Below are 23,046 nucleotides of genomic sequence, written 5' to 3'. Positions count from 1 at the left end.
CAGATGATCATAATGTCCTTTATCCATCCAAACCCAAAGCCCAGCCATCCTTCAAGTCCTGTGCCAGCTCCCCATCCCTCCCTCCTCACAACTCCTACAGTACAGGTTGGCCCTTGGCATAGGCTGCCTTGTAGAGTTGGTGCTTTCATTCAGGATGTATCTCTCTTGCTGGGATCCTTAGTATCAGTCACTGGGTTTTAAACCTCTTTTATTCTACACAGCACACAGCTCAACCGCTGCACCCAATCAGCTACCCAGTCTTACTGACTTTACTTCCAAGCTTTCCTCAGCTCTATTCTTTCTTTTCTGTGCCTCCAATTAAGCCTCATTTCTCACATGGGTTCTTGCCATAATTGTAGCAACTGGTTCTGTATCAGTTATGATGTTTAGGCTGCAAGTAACAGTAAAGTCTACTCTGCAGTGGCTTAAACAATGAAGAAAGGCTATTTTTTGGGGGGGGAGGTGCTGTGCTGGGTCTTTGTTGCTGTGTGCGGGCTTTCTCTTGTGATGAGCAGAGGCTACTCTCCCGTTGCGGCTTCTCATTGTGTCGGCTTCTCTTGTCGCAGAGCGTGGACTACAGTAGTTGTGCCCCACAGGCTTAGTTGCCCCGAGGCATGTGGGATCTTAGTTCCTGGACCCGGCATCGAACCGCCGTCGAACCGCCGTCCCCTGCATTGCAAGGTGGATTTTTAACTACTGGATTATCAGGGAAGCCCAAGGTTGTTCTTTTTATGTGAGAGAAAAGCCTTTTCCAGAAAGGGCTCCAGAAGACTCTCTCTCAGGGTCCACTAGCCAGCACTGGGTCACACGCTCACGCCTTAGCTGCAAGGAAGGCTGGGAAAACCATCATTTGGCATTTTCAGTCGCATTAGTGGGATGCAGACTCTGTCAGCAGGAAGAAGAAAAGAGTAAAGAGGCAGTTTCTGTTAGGGTAGGGAACCAATACACTTGATTTTAGCCAAAAGGCCAGGAAACAATGGTAGGGAACCAGCACTGTTAGCCCCAAACTTCCTGCCTTGGGTCTCCCCACTCTTTATTCCATCCCCAACACTGCCACAATTTATTCATTCGTTCATCTAATTAATGATTAATTCATTGTATTTGTCAAGTTTGGCGAGTTTATGTTCTAGCAACAAACAGCAAGGGGGAAGGCAGAGCATAGAAATTGGGACCACCTTTTACCTACTTCCATCTGAAAGTGACATTTATTGATTCTGCTTACATTTCATTGGTTAAAGCAAGTCCTGTGGCCACACCTAACTTCAAAAAGGCACAGACGTGAGCTCATCCTTCAGTGCAGGGTAAGCAGCACTAACAGTTAACCAAATCCATTGACTATATACTAAGAGAGGTGCTAGAGATGTATTGGTAAGCAAAGTATCTATTCTGAAAGCATTTTCAAAAGACTAGAAGGAATCGTCTACCACTTCCATTATGCACTCAGGCTAACATCTAGAGACTTCAATTGTACTACATCTTACATTTTTATTGCATTAAAAAAAGAAAAAAGCCTGTCTGCCTGAATAGGCTGTAAAACCTTAAAGATGTCTTATCCCTCATTGTAAACCTCATTCCTGCAATTGTGTCTAGTACTAGTAGAAACATAAATGCTTGTTGAATGATGTATGAGATAGGATGGGCTCGGCTATGGAACAGGAAGCCCAGATGACAGCGGCTTGAACAAACAGGGTTTGTATTTTAACACAGTGGGAAGTCTTAACAGCCAGCAGCTGCTAGTTTCTCGGTTCAGCAAAGTCATGTAGGATCTAGACTCCAGCCTTACACCTGGTTTGTTGGCTTTTCCTCCCCGTGATTGTGCTTCTTGATCACAAAGGTGTTGCCACTGCTCCACATAATAATATCTATTCTTAAGGCAAGGAAAATGAAGAAGGGGCAGCAGCATGGGGCTCTCCTCTAGTGACTGTACCTTATAGCGGGGAACAAAAGCTTTCCTAAAAGCCACCGAGTAGCTTATGTCTCATGGCTAAAACATGGGTCACCCCAAGCTTCAAGCAAGTTCAGATTTTTATGATCTGGTTCATTACTGATCTTTCATAATATAAAGGACCCTCATCACAACTGTGTCTAACCAGTTTTGAGTGCATCTTCCATTCGTGCTGGCACTATGGAATTTTCTCATTCAGTCATGGCAACCCTGTGACAGATGTATTATCAATCTATTTTACATATGAAGAAATTGAATCCCAGAGTAGCTGTCTAACATGCTCACTTACCAGCTAGTATATGATGACTCAGGAGTTTGAACTCCAGTGTCTGAGTCCAGAGCCTGTGATCCTACCCTAGAACTTGTGAACTTGAGGTCTAGAGGGGAGCAGAATGCTCATCAGAAGAAGCCTTTTATTTTGTAGTGCTGAGGCTCAGGATGGGAGGTAACCTGCTCAAGGTCACACGGCAAGCCCAAATCAGAGCCAGGTCCAGGACCCCGGAGTCCTGACCCCCAACCTAGAGCTCTATCACACTGTTCAGTTCAGTTGCTCAGTCGTGTCCGACTCTTTGCAACCCCATGAACCGCAGCACACCAGGCCTCCCTGTCCATCACCAACTCCCAGAGTCCACCTAAACCCATGTCCATTGTGTCAGTGATGCCATCCAGCCATCTCATCCTCTGTCGTCCCCTTCTCCTCCTGCCCTCAATCTTTCCCAGCATCAGGGTCTTTTCAAATGAGCCAGCTCTCCGCAAGAGGTGGCCAAAATATTGGAGTTTCAGCCTCAGCATCAGTTCTTCCAATGAAAACCCAGGACTGATATCCTTTAGGATGGACTGGTTGGATCCTCCTTGCAGTCCAAGGGGCTCTCAAGAGTCTTCTCCAACACCACAGTTCAAAAGTATCAATTCTTCTGCGCTCAGCTTTCTTTATAGTCCAACTTTCACATCCATACATGACTACTGGAAAAACCAGAGCCTTGACTAGACGGACATTTGTTGGCAAAGTTATGTCTTTGCTTTTTAACATGCTGTCTAGGTTGGTAGCATACTGAGCTGCTGCTAGTTAGAAATCTCATGTTAGTTCACTGATCTTTAAAAAGACAAAAATGCCAAGTGGGATCCTGTGGACAATTCAGTTACAAAAAAAATGTATTTGACCTAAGATTTGGCAAATTAGAACAAGTTGTTTCCTTTTTTGGAGTCAAAACTTTGTGATTAGTTGGTTCAAACTCTTATCCATCTCAGTGGAAAATCTATTCTGTACATAAATTTTTAGTTCTCAAGTGATAAAGAGAAAGGAAAGAATGTAATGGTCAGAGCCTCAGCTCGGGCTTACCAAGATTACTTTAAATTCCAAGCCCATGACCCAGAAATGCCTTATTTGTGGTGTTTAAACACGTCCTGTGTAACACAGCCTTGGGAAGCCTCTTAATAGATGAAATGTGTACAGCTGGAATCCCATTTCTACCACCAGCTAGTGTGGGAACCTATGACCTAGGCCCACTGTGAGAACTGAAAAGATCTAATGTATAGAAAGCATCTGGGATACAAAATGGGATAAACCATGCCTCATTTCCCCTTCCCCTGTCCTCTCACACTTCCCCGGCAGACTTGGGGCTGAAATACCTCTAAGCGTACAATTTGACAAGCAGCGTCTGCCTCACCACATGGCTTCCTGTTTCAGATGGTCAGAGTTCCTTTTGTCGACAGGACTCAAAGCCTTCAAGGGAAAGTTTGCTTCCGTTAAAAAGTCATTTTGGTGTGGCCTTTACAACCCTAGAGCATCAAGGTTATAAGCATAGGCTCTTGAATTGCACAGAGGCTCCGTCACTTCCTGTGTGTGAAGTTGTGTCTCTGTTTCCTTCTCCATACAATGGGGGTAATAGCAGTACCAGTCTCAGAGGCCTGATGTGGGGACGAAATGAGGGAACATATGTTACTCTGTAAGCACATCATTTAGGTTTGCTGAAGCCTTATAGGATCCTTCTGTCTGAGACAGACTGCGACCTGCGACCCTCTCCAGAGCAACACAAACAGAGAAACTGTAAGGGACTGAAACATAACTACAGGCATGTGCAGTCAGGGAAGTTATGAACAATAAGATACAGAGAGGCCACACACCTTCTGGCCATTTCTGAGGTGCTAGGAGCCAAAGCAGGATGAGCCTTGAGCATGATGCCTATACAGGGAGCCTCCAAGAGGGTGGGCCAACCCCCCAAGCCATCTCTGGCCCAACCCCTAACCCCCCTACCCTCGCCCTATTTAAGGAACCAGCCTGCCCTTCTAGGAGAGCAGAACCTTCTAGAGAGGACCAGCCTGTTCCTTCTAGAGAGGGAACCTGTCACTTGGTTTTGCTCCTTTGCCCTGTAGCGTGAGTCCCAGTAAAGCTTTGCCCGAATTCCTCGTCTGGCTGCTTACCAACTTCTGTTGATTAAAGAGTCCAAGGACTCGACCTGGTAACAAATCTCTTCCACGGCTTTTTTCATGAGTGTTCAGTGTGGGTTAGACAACATGTTCTCTGGTTCTTTTAAGGGTAAGGACAACGGGGCAAGTGACAGGCTGTGACAGAGTGGGGCATCACAGCAGACAGGAGCAGAGAGCTGATGACTGCAGGGTAGACCCCCTGGCCCGCGGGGGCTCTGCCTGCAGCGCTCATGTTTCCTTCGGTTCCCTGGGCTTCAGTTCTCTGCTAATTATGGCTGTTCAAATGTTTTCTCAGAAGTCTTAAGTAACCAGCACTAGCAGGAAGCAACAATTTAGTAAAGGTTTAGAATTCTGTAATTTGGGCTTGACAATGAAGAACTCTTTCAAGATCTTCTCCCAGAACAAGAAGAGTCTCAGGAAGGAATAGCGGCATTCTCCGTGGACAAACTTGAGGAGCCCCCTGCCTGCCCGCCGCATCTTGCTCCGTCTGCTCTGTGCCTTCCTCGTCACACTGTGACTTCCATCCTCCACTTTTCCCTAGTGCTTAGTCGCTCAGACTCTTTGTGACCCCATGGACTGTAGTCCACCAGGCTCCTCTGTCCATAGGGTTCTCCAGGCAAGAATACTGGAGTGGGTAGCTGTTGCCTTCTTCAGGGAATCTTCCCAACCCAGGGATCAAACCCAGGTCTCCCACACTGCAGCTGGATTCTTTACCGTCTGAGCCACCAGGGAAGCCTCACCATAAACGAGCTCTCAGATCCTTTTCCAACCTCTGAAAGAAATCCATGTAACAGACATGCACATTGACTAACGTGCCTCCAGGGTACACCAGGCTGGCGCTGGGACAGAGCGGACGATGAAGACAGTCCCTGCCCTCCTGGGGCCGACATTCTTCTGGGCAGACAGAGGCGAGCCAAGTAAACAGGAAAATATACGGTGGAGCAGGTGGAGCTGGATTTGACTGGGCTGGAGTTTTGCCAAGTGAACACAATCTAGCAAGTTTGAGGTATGGGAGGGGAGGGTGTAGACAAAAGAGGAGCTGTAATAACTAATCATGGAGTCCAGGCGGGGAAAGGAGGGGAGAAGGGATCTGAAGGGGGCGGTGAAAGGTGGTGGACTCTGGGGCCCGTGGGAGTAAAGGCTTGAAGAGCTAAAGAGAGGTTTGAATGTGGGATCTTCAGGGGGCCTCAGGGTTAAGTGTGGGGCTGAATAGTGAGCCAGGGAAGATGAGGTCACTGCAAGAGGGCAGGCCAAGGAAGAGGGAGGGCAAAGCCACTGTGGATGGGGTGAGTGGATGGTGAAAGCACAGAGCAGTGGCAAGACGAGGCGGACAGGGGACAGTGGGGTGGGAGTGAAAGAGACCCTTGAGGGCCCTTTGGGTGTGTACGCTCCCCCTCCTGGGTTCCCCATCTCTGTAAATAAATGACTTTGCTTCAGGCCTCCCCTCAGTCTCAAAAGTCTGGCTCAAGAGTTAATGATTAGGAAATGTGAACACATAGAAACAAAGGATAGCTGTTGGGCTGGGAAACTCATAACAATTTAGGCCATAAATCAGCTACATAGCAGTCACTGAACTCCCAGTTCTCTGAAAGATATAGATAACGCTGTCTGACACACATTCCTAAATTGTTTTTATAGAAACCAGACACTCCTCCCACCTACCCCACCCTCTATCACTGATGAAAACTGCTGACCATAAGCACACACAGAAACTCAGGCTGGTTGGGACCAGAAGGTTTATGATGTTGACTCCTGAAACATTACCACCTTACTTCACCACCAACCAACAGGCAAAAGAGCTGACAAGCACCTTGTGACCCACACCCCTAATATTGCCTTTAAAAACCCCTCCCTGAAAGCCACTGGGGAGTTTGGGTCTTTTGAGCATGAGCTGCCCATTCTCCTTGGTCAGTGACAGCAATAAACACTGTACATTCCTTCACCACAACCTGGGGTCAGTAGTCGGTTTTACTGTGCCAGTGGGCCTGAAACAGGAGGGGAGGGGGCAGGACACAACCTTTAAAAGAATGACATAGCCTGAGGACACAACATAAACTGATTAGAACTGAATAAATCCAAGTCTTCCCTGGTGGCTCAGACGGTAAAGCTTCTGCCTACAATGTAGGAGACCCGGGTTCAATCCCTGGGTTGGGAAGATCCTCTGGAGAAGGAAATGGCAACCCACTCCAGTACTCTTACCTGGAAAATCCCATGGATGGAGGAGCCTGATAGGCTACAGTCTATGGGGTCACAAAGAGTCGGACAAGACTGAACAACCTAACTTTCACTTTCAGGTCCAAGTCAACTTCCACTAGACTTTGATCCTTGGTATAAGCTCATTGTAACATGCGAGCAAGCTAAATGACACACCCACAGGTGCCAAGACCAAAACTGGGCCCAATTCTTGGAAATCTCCACCTCCTTCCCAAAATGGTTGGAATAATCCTCCCACTCATTAGCCTATGAAATTACCCAGCCCATAAAAGCTAACCACAGCACGTTTTGAGGTGGCCCTTTCATTCTGAGGTGGCCCACACTGTCTGTGGGATATGTCTCTCTCTAAATAGATCCACTTCTTACCTATCACTTTGTCTCTCACTGAATTCTTCCTGCAATGAGACAAGAACCTGAGCTTCGTTAGGTCCTGAAACCAGGTGTGTGATCTCAGTTGGAAGACCATGGATTTTGGCTGGGTTCAAGTCCCAGACATGTGGGTTGAGTCCCAAACTGGGTTTTGGCTGGGTTGGCGTTCTGACACGTGGTTTCAAGTCCCAATCTGAGGTGAACGGCATGTGTGTATGCTCAGTCACGTCTGAGTCTTTGCAACCCTATGGACTATAGCCTTCCAGGCTCCTCTGTCAGCCTTCCAGGTTCCCCTGTCATGGGATTCTCCAGGCAATAATACTGGAGTGGGTTGCCATTTCCTCCTCTAAGAGATCTTCCCGACTCAGGGATTGAACCCACGTCTCCTGCCTTGGTAGGCAGATTCTTTAACCACTGAGCCACTTGGGAAGCTCTGAAATGAATGGTTTCAGATCCGAATCCAGGTTTAGTAACAGGAGCTTAAGACCCTCAGATGATTCATAAAATAGTGATGGTGGTGAGAGGAGGAGTTTATAAAGTCATATTTAATAGTGTGATTTAATGTTACATTTGGGGAAAATCCCTTTTGCTTTTACTGTAAGAACTATAGAGAAGGAAGCTATTCATGGCATGAAAAGCAGGCCTAAGCAAGACCTGGGAGTATCTTGTTTCATTGAAGATCAAAGCTGTCAGCCTAAGGGATATAGTTCTACTTGTGCAATAGTAAGCAACTCTTAACTGGTGGGAAAGTATTTAGCTTTTTTTAAAAAAATATTTATTATTTATTTAGCTGCACCAGGTCTTACTTGCAGCGTGCAGGATCTTTTAGTTGGGGCATGCAAACTTGTGGCTGTGACATGTGGGATCTAGTTCCCTGACCAGTGATTGAACCCAGGTCCCCTGCCTTGGGAGCATGCAGTCTTAGGCAATGGACCACCAAGCAAGTCCCGAGGTGTTTAGTTTTATAGGTGAGGGATATTCCTCTTTTCTTTGTTTGCTTGTTTTTCACTGCTTGTCTTGTGGGATCATTAGTTCCCAATCAGGTATTGAACCCAGGCCCTCAGCAGTGAAAGCTCAGAGTCCTAACCACTGGACTACTGTGGAATTCCCCCAAGGACCTTCCTATCATCCCTAAAATACCAAGCAGAGAGCCATCATTTCAAGAGTCTTAAAATAATATTATAATGACAATTTATTAGTGTCATATATTAAAAGCCAGTGATTGAGAGCCAGTGGTATAGACTAGTTATGAAAATGGGCTCTGCTTGGGTTTAAATCCCAGCTCTGCTACCCACCACTCATTTAACCTCATTTATATGAAGGGGATGGGGCCTCCCAGGTGGCGCTAGTGGTAAAGAACCCACCTGCAAGAGACACAGAAGATGCCGGTTCAATCCTTGGGTTGGGAAGATCTGCTGGAGTAGGAAATGGCAACCCATTCCAGTATTCTTGCCTGGAAAATCCCCTGGCCAGAGGAGCCTGGAGGGCTACAGTCCATGGAGTCGCAGAGTCGGACACAGCGGAAGCAACTTAGTACACATATGAGGGGATAATAATGTCACCTGCTCCTTCAGCTTCTGAGAAGTACTATGCAGAGAGGTTCCCTAGAGTGTCTGAGAACTCAGAAAATGTTGGGTAGATATTCTAATAATCTTTCTAATCTGTGTTGGCAAATAAACAAGAAAATAAGGCTTGGAGGGCCCTGGCCATTAGTATTTCTGTGTGTGGAAAAACAGCCAGAGAGTAAGACTGCGACAAGATTCCAACCTCAGAGTGTGGCCCAGGGGGAGTGAGTCTGGGAGTGAAGGGCCCCTGGATTTCCGTTCCTCCTCAGCCTGAGGCCAAGGGCAAGGAGGCTCCGAGTCTCAGCTTACCCCCCTGTAAAGTGGGGACGATCATCCCACCAGGCCCACTTAAGGTTGTTTTGAGGACCAGATGAGGAGATGTTCCATGAAGTGAACGGTAACTCAGTTCACCTGTGTTGAGTGCCCCACCTACCATGTGCTGGGCACAGAGGTTTGGAATTCAGCCTACCCACTCCCCAAAAGAGTGCCCACAAGACAGGACATGTACCCAGATAGCCAGAGTCTATGGGAGAAAGTGCTAGGAGAGTCTAATTATGGAAGGGAGAAGTCTCTTTATGATTGAATTGATGGGCAGACTCAGGGGAGGACGTATTGAACGGTGCTCGGCGCACTCAGCGTCTCCCCTTCTAGAGCCTCATCCAGCAGATGTAAGTGCTCATGCCGGTTGAACCTGAGGTCAAGGCTGTTCGCTGTTGGCTTTATAGCTGCACAACTTCAGAAGCCCCCTGAAATGCCTACCAAAGGGAGCATACGTGGGCTCTATAGCAGAATAAGGAAAAGCTCCTTGTGAACCAGTATGTTTCCTTCCCCTTCCTCTGGATGCTCTCAGGTTCTCAGACCCTCAACTTGCATCTACCACAGTCATTACCACGGCTTCCCTTGAATGAGCTTCCCTAGGCAACAAAGAAAGCTATGACCTGCAGGTAAGTGAACATACACCCCACTCCGCCCCAAGCCCCAGAGACGAGTACTGTTCTCCTTTTGTAGAGTCTTATGGGGCCTCCTTTGGCCTAGGCTTACTGGGGCAGCACAGCCAATAGGCTGGGATTTGTCCTAAGACTTCCTCATTGATTTATGTATCCGCCAACCTCTCCCCTTTGAGACTATCCATTCTGTAAGGGTGGTGGTCAGTTTTCTTTTCCTTTCCTTGGTGAAAGTGTTAGCTATTCAGTCATATCCGACTCTTGGAGACCCCATGGACCAAGGCCTGCCAGGCTCCTCTCTCCATGGGATTCTACAGGCAAGTATACTGGGGATATATCCCACCGAGCGATTGAACCTGGGTCTCCTGCCTTGGAGGCGGACTCTTTACCATCTGAGCCACCAGGGAACTCTTGAGGCCGGGATGGTCATTAGAAGGAGATGCCAGGGTAGGAAGCCCTAAGGAATCTGCGGGGGTGGGGTGGAGAGGGGGAGGAGTAGAGCCGCAAACCAGCTGGTTCTGGGTTGGTTCAGAGAGGAGGGGCGGAGATACACACCATCACCTGAGAGAAAAGGTCAGCAGTAAAACAAGACAGGACAGATACAGCTCCCACCTTCGGAACGCAGGAAATTAAGGGAATTTGCCAGAAACAGACGGACAAGAGGGCCAGAGGGGAGCAAAAACTATCTTCCATTTTCATCTAAATGCCTCAGAAGTCTCCTGTGTAAGAAACCTACACACAGACTCCCGCACAGACGGACACACTGCCCCACCTCTACACAAACCTATTCATTGCAGAACTGATTGTAAAACAGTGGAGACAACCCAACGTCTATCAGTAAGGAACTGGTTAGTCAGATTTTCATACGATGGGACACTCTTCAGTTCAAGAAAGAAGGAGGAAGTCTTTGCCGCTCTGATAAGGAACAATTGTCAAAATATATTTTAAGTGAAAAAAAATGCAGTGGTGCATAATCAGGGAAATAAAAAGTTAAATCAGAATGTATGAGTCTGTAAAATTTTAAGAACTGATAATTCTAAGCATCAGCAAGGGAGTGAAGCAAAGGGAACTCTCAATGACCTGGCAAGTATGTGAACTGACACAACCACTCTGGGAAAGTGTGCCTTTATCTATTTGAAGCTGACAACGTGTTTTCCCTCAGCTCAGCTCAGTCACTTTGGTCACGTCCGACTCTGTGCGACCCTATGGACTGTAGCTCGCCAGGCTCCTCTGTCCATGGGATTTCCCAGGAAAGAATACTGGAGTGTGTTGCCATGCCGTCTTCCAGGGGATCTTCCTAATCCAAGGATCAAACACCTGTCTCCTGCGTCTCCTGCATTGCAGGCATATTCTTTACCAATGAGCCCCCTGGGAATCCCCATGTGTGTTCCCTCAGTTCAGTTCAGTTCAGTCACTCAGTCGTGTCCGACTCTTTGAGACCCCATGAATCGCAGCACGCCAGGCCTCCCTGTCCATCACCAACTCCTGGAGTTTACACAAACTCATGTCCATCGAGTCGGTGCTGCCATCCAGCCATCTCATCCTCTGTCATCCCCTTCTCCTCCTGCCCCCAATCCCTCCCAGCATCAACTCTTCACATGAGGTGGCCAAAGTATTGGAGTTTCAGCTTCAGCATCAGTCCTTCCAATGAACACCCAGGACTGATCTCCTTTAGGATGGACTGGTTGGATCTCCTTGAAGTCCAAGGGACTCTCAAGAGTCTTCTCCAACACCACAGTTCAAAAGCATCCATTCTTCGGCACTCAGCTTTCCTCACAGTCCAACTCTCACATCCATACATGACCACTGGAAAAACCATAGCCTTGACTAGATGAAACTTTGTTGGCAAAGTAATGTCTCTGCTTTTTAATATGCTATCTAGGTTGGTCACAACTTTCCTTCCAAGGAGTAAGCATCTTTTAATTTCATGGCTGCAATCACCATCTGCAGTGATTTGGGAGCCCAAAAAAATAAAGTCTGACACTGTTTCCACTGTTTCCCCATCTATTTCCCATGAAGTGATGGGACCAGATGCCATGATCTTAGTTTTCTGAATGTTGAGCTTTAAGCCAACTTTTCCACTCTTCTCTTTCACTTTCATCAACAGGCTTTTTAGTTCTTCACTTTCTGCCATAAGGGTGGCGTCATCTGCATATCTGAGGTTATTGATATTTCTCCTGGCAATCTGATTCCAGCCCAGCATTTCTCATGATGTACTCCTGGCAATCTTCTTCCAGCCCAGCATTTCTCATGATGTACTCTGCATATAAGCTAAATAAGCAGGGTGACAATATACAGCCTTGACGTATTCCTTTTCCTATTTGGAACTAGTTTGTTGTTCCATGTCCAGTTCTAACTGTTGCTTCCTGACCTGCATATAGGTTTCTCAAGAGGCAGGTAGGGTGGTCTGGTATTCCCATCTCTTTCAGAATTTTCCACAGCTTATTGTGATCCACACAGTCAAAAGCTTTGGCATAGTCAATAAAGCAGAAATAGATGTTTTTCTGGAACTCTCTTGCTTTTTTGATGATCCAGCGGATGTTGGCAATTTGATCTCTGGTTCCTCTGCCTTGTCTGAAACCAGCTTGAACATCTGGAAGTTCACTGTTCACGTATTGCTGAAGCCTGACTTGGAAAATTTTGAGCATTACTTTACTAGCATGTGAGATGAGTGCAATTGTGCGGTAGTTTGAGCATTCTTTGGGGTTGCCTTTCTTTGGGATTGGAATGAAAACTGACCTTTTCCAGTCCTGTGGCAATCCCTTATGATTATACAGTGGAAGTGAGAAATAAATTTAAGGAACTAGATCTGATAGACAGAGTGCCTGATGAACTATGGACGGAGGTTCGTGACATTGTACAGGAGACAGGGATCAAGACCATCCCCATGGAAAAGAAATGCAAAAAAGCAAAATGGCTGTCTGAGGAGGCCTTACAAACAGCTGTGAAAAGAAAAGAAGCGAAAAGCAAAGGAGAAAAAGAAAGATATTCCCATTTGAATGCAGAGTTCCAAAGAATAGCCAGGAGAGATAAGAAAGCCTTCCTCAGCGATCAATGCAAAGAAATAGAGGAAAACAACAGAATGGGAAAGACTAGAGATCTCTTCAAGAAAATTAGAGATACCAAGGGAACATTTCATGCAAAGATGGGTTCGATAAAGAACAGAAATGGTATGGACCTAACAGAGGCAGAAGATATTAAGAAGAGGTGGCAAGAATACACAGAAGAACTGTACAAAAAAGATCTTCACGACCCAGATAATCACAATGGTGTGATCACTCACCTAGAGCCAAATATCCTGGAATGTGTAGTCAAGTGAACCTTAGAAAGCATCACTGGGAACAAAGATAGTGGAGGTGATGAAATTCCACTTGAGCTATTTCAAATCCTAAAAGATGATGCTGTGAAAGGACTGCAATCAATATACCAGCAAATTTGGAAAACTCAGCAGCGTGTTCCCTGCTGCTGCTGCTGCTGCTAAGTCGCTTCAGTCGTGTCCAACTCTGTGCGACCCCATAGACGGCAGCCCATCAGGCTTCTCTGCCCATGGGATTTTCCAGGCAAGAGTACTGGAGTGGGTTGCCATTGCCTTCTCCAAGTGTGTTCCCTAGGCCCCTACAAATGCCCCACAGAAATCCTTACCCCAACCACCCCCTAAACATATATACACATCAGGAGAAACAATTAAGAACATTCACACCAGTGCTGATTCTAGTAGCAAAAAATTGGAAGTAACCCAAATGTCCCTAAATAAGTGCAATGAAAAATTAATTGTGGTATTTTCATATGATGGAATTCCATACCAGAGTGAAAATGACTGATATCCCGTGACTGAAGTTCAGGACCCCTAATCTAATCACAGCTGGGATACAAGCAAGCTGCAGAAGGTTGCAAGCAATACCCTTCCTTCTCTTTAAAATCCCAAATGGTAAGACACTATACAATACTTATCGCATGATGACATAAACATTTGGCAGGACTATAAAGGAAAAAAGGGCATGATAAGCATAACATTCAGGATAGTATTTAGGAGAAGAAAAGGTGAAGGTGAGAAGGGCCACAAAAGGATTTTAAAGAGCCTCCTTCCATGTCTAGGAGAGGTAGGTAGGTACTAGGTGGTTTATTGTATCATGGGTTTTTAAAAATTATTTATATATATTGTATCCTGGAGAAGGACATGACAACCCACTCCAGTATTTTTGTCTGGAGAATCCCATGGGCAGAGGAGCCTGGCGGGCTACAGTCCACGGGGTCGCACAGAGTCGGACACGACTGAACGACTGAGCACACACATATATAACTACTATTTTATATTTAACCAATATTTAATAAAAACAATTCTAAAGCATGAGACTTGGGACTTCCCTGGTGGTCCCAAGTGGTTAAGAATCTGCCTGCCAATGCAGGGGGCACGGGTTTGATTCCTGGTCTGGGAAGATCCCACATGTTGCACAGCAACTAAGCCCGTGGGCCACAACTACTGAAGTCTGCGTGTGCTATGGCGTACCTCAATGAACAGTAGACCCCGCTCGCCACAACTAGAGAAAGCCTGTACACAGCAGTGAAGCAGCCATAAATAAACTTAAAAAATTTTTAAAAAGACAAGAAAGTTTTAAATAACAAGGCCTAGACCAATGTGAACAGTGTGCTACCATTTGTATAAAAGAGGAGACACACAGACTCACGCACATGTGCACATACACCAACATTAAACCACCTCTGGAAGGTTACACACATAATCAGTAAAATCAGTGGCTTCTGGGAGGGGAACTAGGAGGCTGGGCACAAGATGGGAGACTTTCCTGAAGATTTAAAATTTTGAATCACATTTGTCGATTGGAGTTAAAAATAATAAGTAATAATAAAATTTGAAGAAAGACAGAGGAGACAGGGAGGGGAGGGAGGAAGGGAAGGGAGGAGGGACAGGGGCAGGAGGAGTGAATGGCAGGGCTCTGGCAGCCAGAACCTTCCGAAGCCTTGCGGGCGTGCCCAAATCGCAAGCAGAGCCAGAAGCCCTGCCCAACAGCCCAGGGAGGCCCGAGTCCTCATCCCCCAGCTTGGCCTACACCCCAACACGCTCTGCACCTAAAAACAGGGCTGGCCTCCATGATTGCCCACATCAAATCAGCTCTGCAATCTTTTGTTTCCAGAGCTCTGTTTTCAAACAAGACTCCCTCCCCGAGTCTCTTCCCCTGACCCTGCGGTCTTATCTCAGACCTTCGGTCACCTGTGATCTGAGCAATTCCTCTGAAGTCACTTCCATGAGCCTTCATCCTGGTTGGCTCTGAAGTGTGCGTCTGTGTCACCAAGGTCAGCCAGAAACAAACAGGCCCTTTTCATCCCCTCTTTCATCCCCTTCTCAAGGACTCAGTGTCCTTTGCCTACCGCCTCATCGAGACCTGCTCGCAATTCTTTATTATGCTGGAATACCAATAACTCAGAGAAAACCAGGGTCACAGGCGTCCCCAAGGATCATGGCCTTGAGAGGTAAAGGCATGAAGTGCTAATGGAGCTTCAAGCATCAGCCATTGCGGGGAGGAAGGATTTGGATGCAGTGTGCCCGGGGTGCCTTCTGCCCTGCTTGTACACAGGATGCCTGAGGGGTGAAGCACTGGTGGTGTGGGTCTGTAGGAGACAGGCTCAGTCCCCCAGAGCCCAGTGGCCAGGGATGAGGATGGGGCGGCCAGGGAGGCTTGTGTGACTCTGAACCAAGAAGGTCCTTATTCCCCAAAGAGCCAGTGCAGGGATCTGCGTGGCTCTGTAGTAGAGGTGGGTGCTAACAGAAGGCTGGGCCACGCGGGACAGGATTAGCTCTCCCACCTTACACATCCCCGCAGTGAGGGGTTCCGCAGTTGCAAACACCTTAGCTGTTCATACCTCTGCCTTGGAAGCAAGGTGGTATCACCAAGGAAGAAGCCAGGCTGTATGATGGCAGTCGGCGGAAGCTGTTCAGCAAGCACGTCTAGTGCCAACGTCGTGACAACACGAGTGTTGGTGACGATGTGGAGCACCTGTGCACGGCTATGGGAGTGTAATCACCCAACCAATGGAAAACTGTTTGGTTGAACTTTCTAAAGCTAGCAATTCTACTCCTGGGGATTTTCTGAAGAGAAATGAGCACTGTGTCTACCAAAAGACCTATACGAGAGTGTTCATAGCAGTGTTACTATGACAGGTCAACATGGAAGCAACCCAGAGTCCACCAGCGGGAGAATGGATAATAAACACAGCGTGGTGCTTCTGTGCAACAGAATACTACCCCAAACAAGTGCAGCTACGTGCATAACACGGACGGAACCCAGAGGCCTGATGCTGAATGCGAGGAGCCAGACACAAGAGCACGCACTGCATGATCCCATTTTATGAAGTTCTTGAACAGGCAACACTGATCTCTGCTGTGGAGTCCTGGAGAGTAGTTACCCTTGGCTGGGGGATTGGGCAGATATTGACTGGGATGGAATATGAGGAACTTTCTGGCAGGAAATGTTCTGTACTTGGGCCCTCTGGACTGTGAAGCTGGGATGGGTGGGGAGACTCTCCTCAGGGCCCCTATTTAACCCACACTCTCGCCATCAATGTTACGTCCGTAAACTATCTCTATGCCCCCTCAAAGGGGCCAGTATAAAGAAGGAAGAGGAAGGAACTCAGCCATCGCTCAGCAGTGAGAGGAGTTAGACTGAAACCACTTCCAACCAGCCTTATAGGTGGGAACATGAGGAAATGTTCTGTATTTTAAAATCCATGGTTAAATCCGTGGCTTCATGGATGGAAACAAATATAAAAACTCAGAGATTAAAGTTTGTGTATCTCAATTACTGTATGTAAAGTTATATCAAAAACAACAAAAATATTCTTGGTCTGAAGCGCCCTGCTCTGGCCCCCTGACCTGACTACTCAGATGCAGGGTGTGTCCACCTTGGAATGACCTTTCATGTCAGGGGCTGGTGCTCCACCAGCAAGCAGAAAGAGGGAACATCTCAGGCTGGAGAGGAAAGTACATGGCCATTTGCGGGCCACCTCGCTCATAGGTGTTTGAACATGGGGTGGAATTTGGTCTAGGACTGATTTCCATAGAAATGTACCCCAATAATAAGGTTCTTGGGATGGAGAACTATAGCTCTCATTCAATTTCAATTGTTAAGAGTCTACAGATATCTTAGCAAAATAAAGGGAACAAGCAAACATTAACAGGCAATGGTTGGCATAAGCCAGCTCATGATACTGAGCAAGAGAGGGTAAGTTAAATTTTGGCAGAAAAGTTGTTGGGCCTTGTATTCCAATCATGCTGAGCACTTCTGCAGTGACTGCTGACAGCTACCAGCTGACTTCCCAGCTACCCAATACAAAAAACTAAAATACATGTTCTATCTAGGGGGAAAAACAAAATGAGACTATAAGGGAATTACATTAAAATGGTGGAAATGGTTATTTCTGGGTGGTTAAATAGTCTTACTTTCTCCTTTGTACTTAGAAAAAAAATTTTTCCCCCAAATTAGATAGCAATGAACAATCTTATATTCTTTTGTGACCAGCTCAAATAAAATCCTTCATGGGTCCTCTGGACTGTGAAGCTGGGATGGGTGGGGAGACTCTTCTTAGGGCCCCTATGCAACCCGCACTCTCACCCACCAGGAGCCTTCAGTGTTACATCCCCAAACCATCTCTATGCCCCCTCGAAGGGGCCAATATAAAGAAGAAAGGAAGAGGAAGGAACTCAGCTATTGCTGCAGAAGTGAGGGGAGTTAGACTGAAACCACTTCCAACCAGACTTATAGGCGCCAAGCAAAGGATACACATGTTCTTTAAAACATTAACAACAACGTTTCTGAAATTTTGGGGACAACTGCCTTTTTCTATGTCATGTAGCCTGTGAGTCCTGGCCCTCTTAAGAATATTAAAATTGTAGACAATACTAAAATATATATAGTATAGCATGCTATATATATATATGTATATATACACATATATCATTTTTTTTCCTCTTCACTCTTTTTTTCCTTCACAACAGAAGGGAATCCCCAAGTGCCAAGGTCAAGTCAGAGCCCCACTCCAGCTCTGGCCCAAACACGTATCTCTTGGGCCCCTCTTCCCTACCATACAGTGAGGTGGAAACTTCTTCCTCATCTTTTGGAGAAACCATTTTGCTCCTCCAAAGACCTCCTCCCCTTGTCCTGGTAAAGGCCAGACTGGCTGCAGTTGGCAGGACCAGAGATTCACACTCCTTGCCCTACAGACACGGAGGATAGCCTGCACAGCCAGGGGCAGACAAGGCCCCCCTACATTCCTGTCCCAGAGCCCAGCAGTCCTACTACCTGCCCCCTCTTCTCTTCTCTCAAAGTCAAAGCTCACAGCCTGGCCAGGTCAGGAGAGCCTGACAGGCAAACTCACACTCAAGTGTTAATGGCAACTGTGACATTAAGGAAAGTGACCAAGCTGACCAGGGTCTTGGCAAGTGCTTTTACTGTTTTTTAACTTGTTAGGAAAGAAGAGATTTTCTCTTCCTAGTCAGAGGGCCCTCACAAGCTCCAGTATCGTATTTCAGATTTGAGGCTATGAATTTTATTTATTTTTTTTTTGAGGCTATGAATTTTAATCATAGCATTTATAAAAATAAATCAAGGAAACTTCTACGCACCTCAAGGGCTCTGAATACGTGGGCGTGAAGAGAGTATAAAGTGCTAGTTTCTTAGCACTGCCTTTTCCTGCTCTGCAATGCTGAGCACGCCTGACCTGCCCCTCTCTGTGAAATGAGTTGTTGAGGGGTGGTGGTTGGGGGGGTGTGTGGCTAGATAACTCTTAGGACTCAACACTGTCTGCATGAGGCCCTCCTTGGGGACTGTCTCCAACCTGTCCCCCAGCCCCAGTCTCTAGATACAAGGGGCTTTTCTTAGCTCTGTCCTCCCCACTCTCTCTCCTTGACCATTCTTTTTTTTTTTTTTTAGTTCTACCACTTTATTGCTACCAACCCATTTCCCTCCACCCCCGTGCACACATGCTCAGTCATGTAACCCCATGGACTTCAGCCCGCCAGACTCCTCTGTCCATGGACTTTTCCAGGCAAGAATACTGGAGTGGGTTGCCATTTCCTTCTCCATCCTTGACCATTCTTAACTACCCCGATGGGCTTCAATGGCCACACATTTCTATCATCTGCTCTTATGTTCCTCTGGAACTCCAAGTCCAGTTCCACTTGTTTGCTGGGGGCTTTCCTCAATGTCCCACAGGCAACATAAACTGATCAAAACCTACTCTTCCTTCCTCCTCACCCACAAACCCACTGCTGGTCACTCCAGCCACACAATGACCCTCCATAACACTTTTTTGACTCTGATTATCAGTCTAATTAGTCGCCAAGTTTTAATCAAGTTTCCTCCCTATTCAAATCTTTCAATGACTGCTGTCACCTACCATGGACTAGTGCCACACCCTGGTTTCGGGGTCCTCTATTACATCAGTCTCAGAGAGGCTCAGAGAGGTCCAGCACCATGCCTGAGATCACACAGCAAGTCAGTGACAAGGCTGTTAATCCCAACACACTGCCTCACTCCCTGAATGGCCTCTACTCAAAGGGGATGGTAATTATTGCAGCTGGAATACACACCAAACCTCCCAGAGGTCACCATTTGTTTAAGTTGCTTCATCTGTTTACGATGACTTCCTTTTTATCCCCCTCTGCTAAAATCCTACTCATCTGGTCATTTTTATTTGCATATGTTTTACAGGGTGAGTTTATAATTTCTCTCTAAATTGCTTTTATAATTCAAAATAAAAATTTATGTATAGGTATTTTTAACCCCGTTTTTCAAGGGTTGAATTAACTGTTTCGTTCTTCTGGAACCTTTTTTAGAGTTGTCTGCAACATTTATACATCAGGTTGCTAGCATCCTGCACACTAACATGTAATATAAGGGCTATCAGTTTATTAGAGATATTTTGTTAATGTTATACCAGAGTGAGAACCTTTATACTTTGGTGACTTCAATGATAAGAATTTCCAAAGCCCTGTGGAGGAGGTGACTCCTGTATCCTCCAGCCACACACTGAGACATGTAACTTCCAGCCAAGCAGAGCAGCCAGGCAGAACCAGAGGGAAAAACTATCCTAGGCCCAACAACAGAGCAGGTGGCCCCAAGGAATACTCCTGTTTCTGCTCAAGATACTGCTTTCCAGAAATGTTGGAGCCAGAGCCACAGAGAGGGGAAGGAGGTACAGAACAGGCTAGCATAGCCAGCTCCTTGTCCCAGGATTCTGCCATCATTTCTTGGCTGGCTGATCTTGGACAAGTCTTTTAATTTTGCTGGTCTGTTTCCTTGTATGCAAAATGAAGACTGGGTAAGCTCAAGGTTCCCTTCTAGTTGTAAAAGTAACCAGGATCATGCCTGCCTCTCTTGAGTCCTGGCTTGCCATCAATAGAAGGTGGGCAGCAACAAAGACAAAGGAGGTGGGGACAGCCTAGAGTTTCCAATTCTGCAAGCCTGGTGAACAGGTACCCGATTTGTCCAAAGGGCCATTTCTCCTGCTGGACGAGGAGCAACATGCTCCTGAAGGAAGGTGGCCACAGGGCAGCGGAGGTGTGGGAGGCAGGCTGGACCTTCCACAACTCCCAAAAGGCAGCGCTGCTGGGGAGAAAAACATCAGAAACCGTCCTCACATCTCTTCCAGGGGTCTGAGAGACAGACAAGCAGGCAGACAGCATGCTCCAGCTGGGAGTCTGCAACGGCTTAGGCAACCCCATTCTTAATGCAACCACTGATGGCCCTGGCCTCCTGAGGAGGGAGAGGGCTGCAGAGATTAGGAGGAGAAGGGCAGGCCCCACTGACAACCATAAACACACACAGCGGCTGCTGCCCATTAGAACATTTATTTCTCAGAGAGAAAATAAGTTTAAGACAGTCATATTATAGTAGGTAAAATTAACTTTTGTATTCTTTACAAGCATAGAGTTTTCTCTGTTTATTACCTCTCTTATACCATCTGTTATAAACAATTCTAGAAAGCAAATAAAGTTACTTTCTACAATAAATAGAGCATCGTGTGCTTCACAGCAGACGCGACTGAGACACGTAGGCCCCATGCCACAGCAGGATCTGAGCCGTTTCCCGTTCTAAAAGAGCAGTTTTAAAAATGAGACTCAGAGACGGAAAGATTCAGAGAGACTGAGAAAAAGAAAAAGACAGACAGACTAAGAAAGAGAAAGTGTTGGGAAGAAGAGATACACAGAAAGAGAAAGCCCCAAGATCTTACGACACAGGTTGAGACAAGGGTCACAGAGTCCACAGCCGACCGACTACCTGGGAGGGGGGACGCATTGGCTCCTTTAAATAAAACACACGGTGTGCGTTTAAAATACTCAGCCACACAATGGAGGACTCCAGTAATGGAAACTATAGGCCTGAATAATTTAGAACAGTATTTTACAATTATATACACTATGTCCTTCCCTAGCCATAGGCATTGTAGTTTTATTATTGTACAAAATCCAAAACCCCGTCCTTTATTATGTTATAGAGAGTTTTGTTGGTTCCCTTTTAAACTCTGGCTCGTGTCCCAAGTGTATAAGAAGTCGTGGCGGTTGGTTGGTTGTATTTTTAAAAAGTCAAGTGCGTAAAAATGGCAGTGATCTCCCCAGTGACTTCGTTTTGTCCAAAACTCCCCTATGAAAAATTTAAAACAATTAAAAAGAACGTCAGGTTAAAAATCAACATGGCGATCAGTGGCCGGCAACCTGGCCCTGCAACTTTGGTGCTTAAGAGGTGAAAAGAAACGTCAGAGAACAGACATCGAAGCCTCTGAAAGTTGTGTTGGTTTGTCAGTCAGCATTCCCCCGTTTCACAGTTTTTGTTTTTTCCCTTCTGTTTTTGAGAAGGTAAAGGTGGAGAGGGGGTTGAAGGAAAAGCGAGGAGGGGACAGCGAGTCTGAAAGAAACGTGCTGCACTCCCTGGAGTTTGCAGCAGCAGAGGCTGAGCAGGGCAGAGCAGAGGACAGGAAGATGCTGGACTATAGGCCCCTCGCCGTCCCTGGTGGTAATGAGAGCCTAGAGACTGCAGGGACAGAAAATGAAAACCCGTGAGGCGGCTAGGAGGAGGAAAAGAGCAGACCCGGCCAAAGGGCACAGCTTCACCCCAACAGCCTGCAGAATCCACGTGGACAGATGGCCACGGGCACCAGAAGCCTGGCCTGCTGACAGGAGCCCGCCCAGCCTGAGCCCACCTCTCTGCAAGGCAGAGGCCCTAGGGCCCTGCCTCAATCCAAGGGGGCAGCTCTCACAGTCTGGCCTCTGCTGTTTGCCTGCAGCACACACAAGGGGGCGGGGAGGTGTGCTGGTGAAGGGGTCACCCAAGTGGTAGTTAGCAGCTGGCCTCAAAGGGAATGAGACATAAAAAGAAAAAACATCAGTTTGGTGATGGTTTCTGTCAGTTTGGCACAAGAGAAAGCTGGGAAAGGAACACAGGAGAACGAGAGGCTGGGCAGAGGTGCAGGATGGTTCAGGGAAGAGGTGGGAGGAGGGGTGATGGAGGGAGAGAGGGTGAGCTCCATGAGATTCCCGCAGGACCCGAGTGTATCCACAGCACCTCTGGGGTCAGCGTTCGAGCCTCGCTCACCCTGAGGTGTAGTTAGTTGGGAGTGCGTTGGAGGGCACCAGGCACAGCCTTGAGCAAGCCCAAGACCTCTTGCTTTCCAGGGCCAGGTTTATCTCCGTGGCTGGGCCCAAACCTCACAGCTGTTTCTACTTCTAACTGGTTCTTCAATGGACCAGCTCAGGGGGAGCTCGGGTGGGAGTTTTTGGCACAGCAGGCCCACCAGGGGAACCATGCAGTTAGTCAAAACTGGGGCCTTGCCCATGGGGAGGACACAGCCCAGGGCCTGGCCTGCCATGGGAGGGGGAAGCAGCCGGCCGTATGCCTGGCTGGGGCCGGAAGAGGCTTCTCTGTGCCCTGCAGGACGGAGGCAGGGCGGGCCCCCCTTACAGGTAGCTGGAGGTGACGAAGGAGTGGGGCCCCCGCACGCGGCTCAGGTGGATCATCGCGCGGTCGTAGGCCACCTGCACTGACTTGCGGATGCTGGTCTTGCGGCCTTCCAGCATCTTGAGCTTGTCCACAGTGTCTTCCACACCCAGGGGCAGGACTTTGTCCCTCGGAAGCCACTGCCTAAAATATAAGCATAGTAAGAGGCCTGGACAGTGGTGGGTCCCACAGGAGGCTCCTCTGGACCCACTTGCCCATGACCAGCCAAGCCAGGCGGAGGGGACAGGGAGAGGGAAGCAGACTGGGATGCTGCAGGCAGGAGGCCACGAAGGGACTTATTTTGTAGCCAGGCCCTTACCTGGGCCCCAGGACACTCGGCTTGAAGGTTGCTGGAAGGAAGCCCATGTGCCCCCTGGAGGGCTCTGAGCCTCACCCTGCCTTGGAGAGTCAGGCAGCTTTGTTAAGGAAGTAGAGCTGTTGCTAGGAGTCAGTGGAATGATTTCTGGTGGGGCCTACACCTGGTGTTTTTAAAAGATCCCTGGGTGAGTTGAACGTATGGCTGAGAGCCCAGCCTCTGGAGCCAGATCCTGGTTTGTATCCCAGTTCTAGCTATAGGT

At 47.4% G+C, this 23,046-nt stretch overlaps 1 protein-coding gene across 4 annotated transcripts in view; it reads right to left on the bottom strand.

The window, feature by feature from the left end:
- Nucleotides 1-20,306: 20,306 nt before the first annotated feature.
- BRPF3 (bromodomain and PHD finger containing 3) overlaps nucleotides 20,307-23,046 on the bottom strand; it is a 34,828-nt gene continuing 32,088 nt past the window's right edge. For all 4 annotated transcript variants that reach the window (XM_043449819.1, XM_043449818.1, XM_043449820.1 and 1 more), the window contains exon 13: nucleotides 20,307-22,612. In XM_043449819.1, coding sequence (XP_043305754.1) covers nucleotides 22,429-22,612 — 184 coding nt within the window. In that variant the 3' untranslated portion in view covers nucleotides 20,307-22,428. The remainder of the gene's footprint in view (nucleotides 22,613-23,046) is intronic.

This window comes from Cervus canadensis, chromosome 28 (genome assembly GCF_019320065.1).
Source record: "Cervus canadensis isolate Bull #8, Minnesota chromosome 28, ASM1932006v1, whole genome shotgun sequence".
Taxonomy (NCBI): Eukaryota; Metazoa; Chordata; class Mammalia; order Artiodactyla; family Cervidae; genus Cervus; species Cervus canadensis.
The sequence above is the reverse complement of the archived record's forward strand: the minus strand, read 5'-3'. Positions and strand labels throughout refer to the sequence as shown.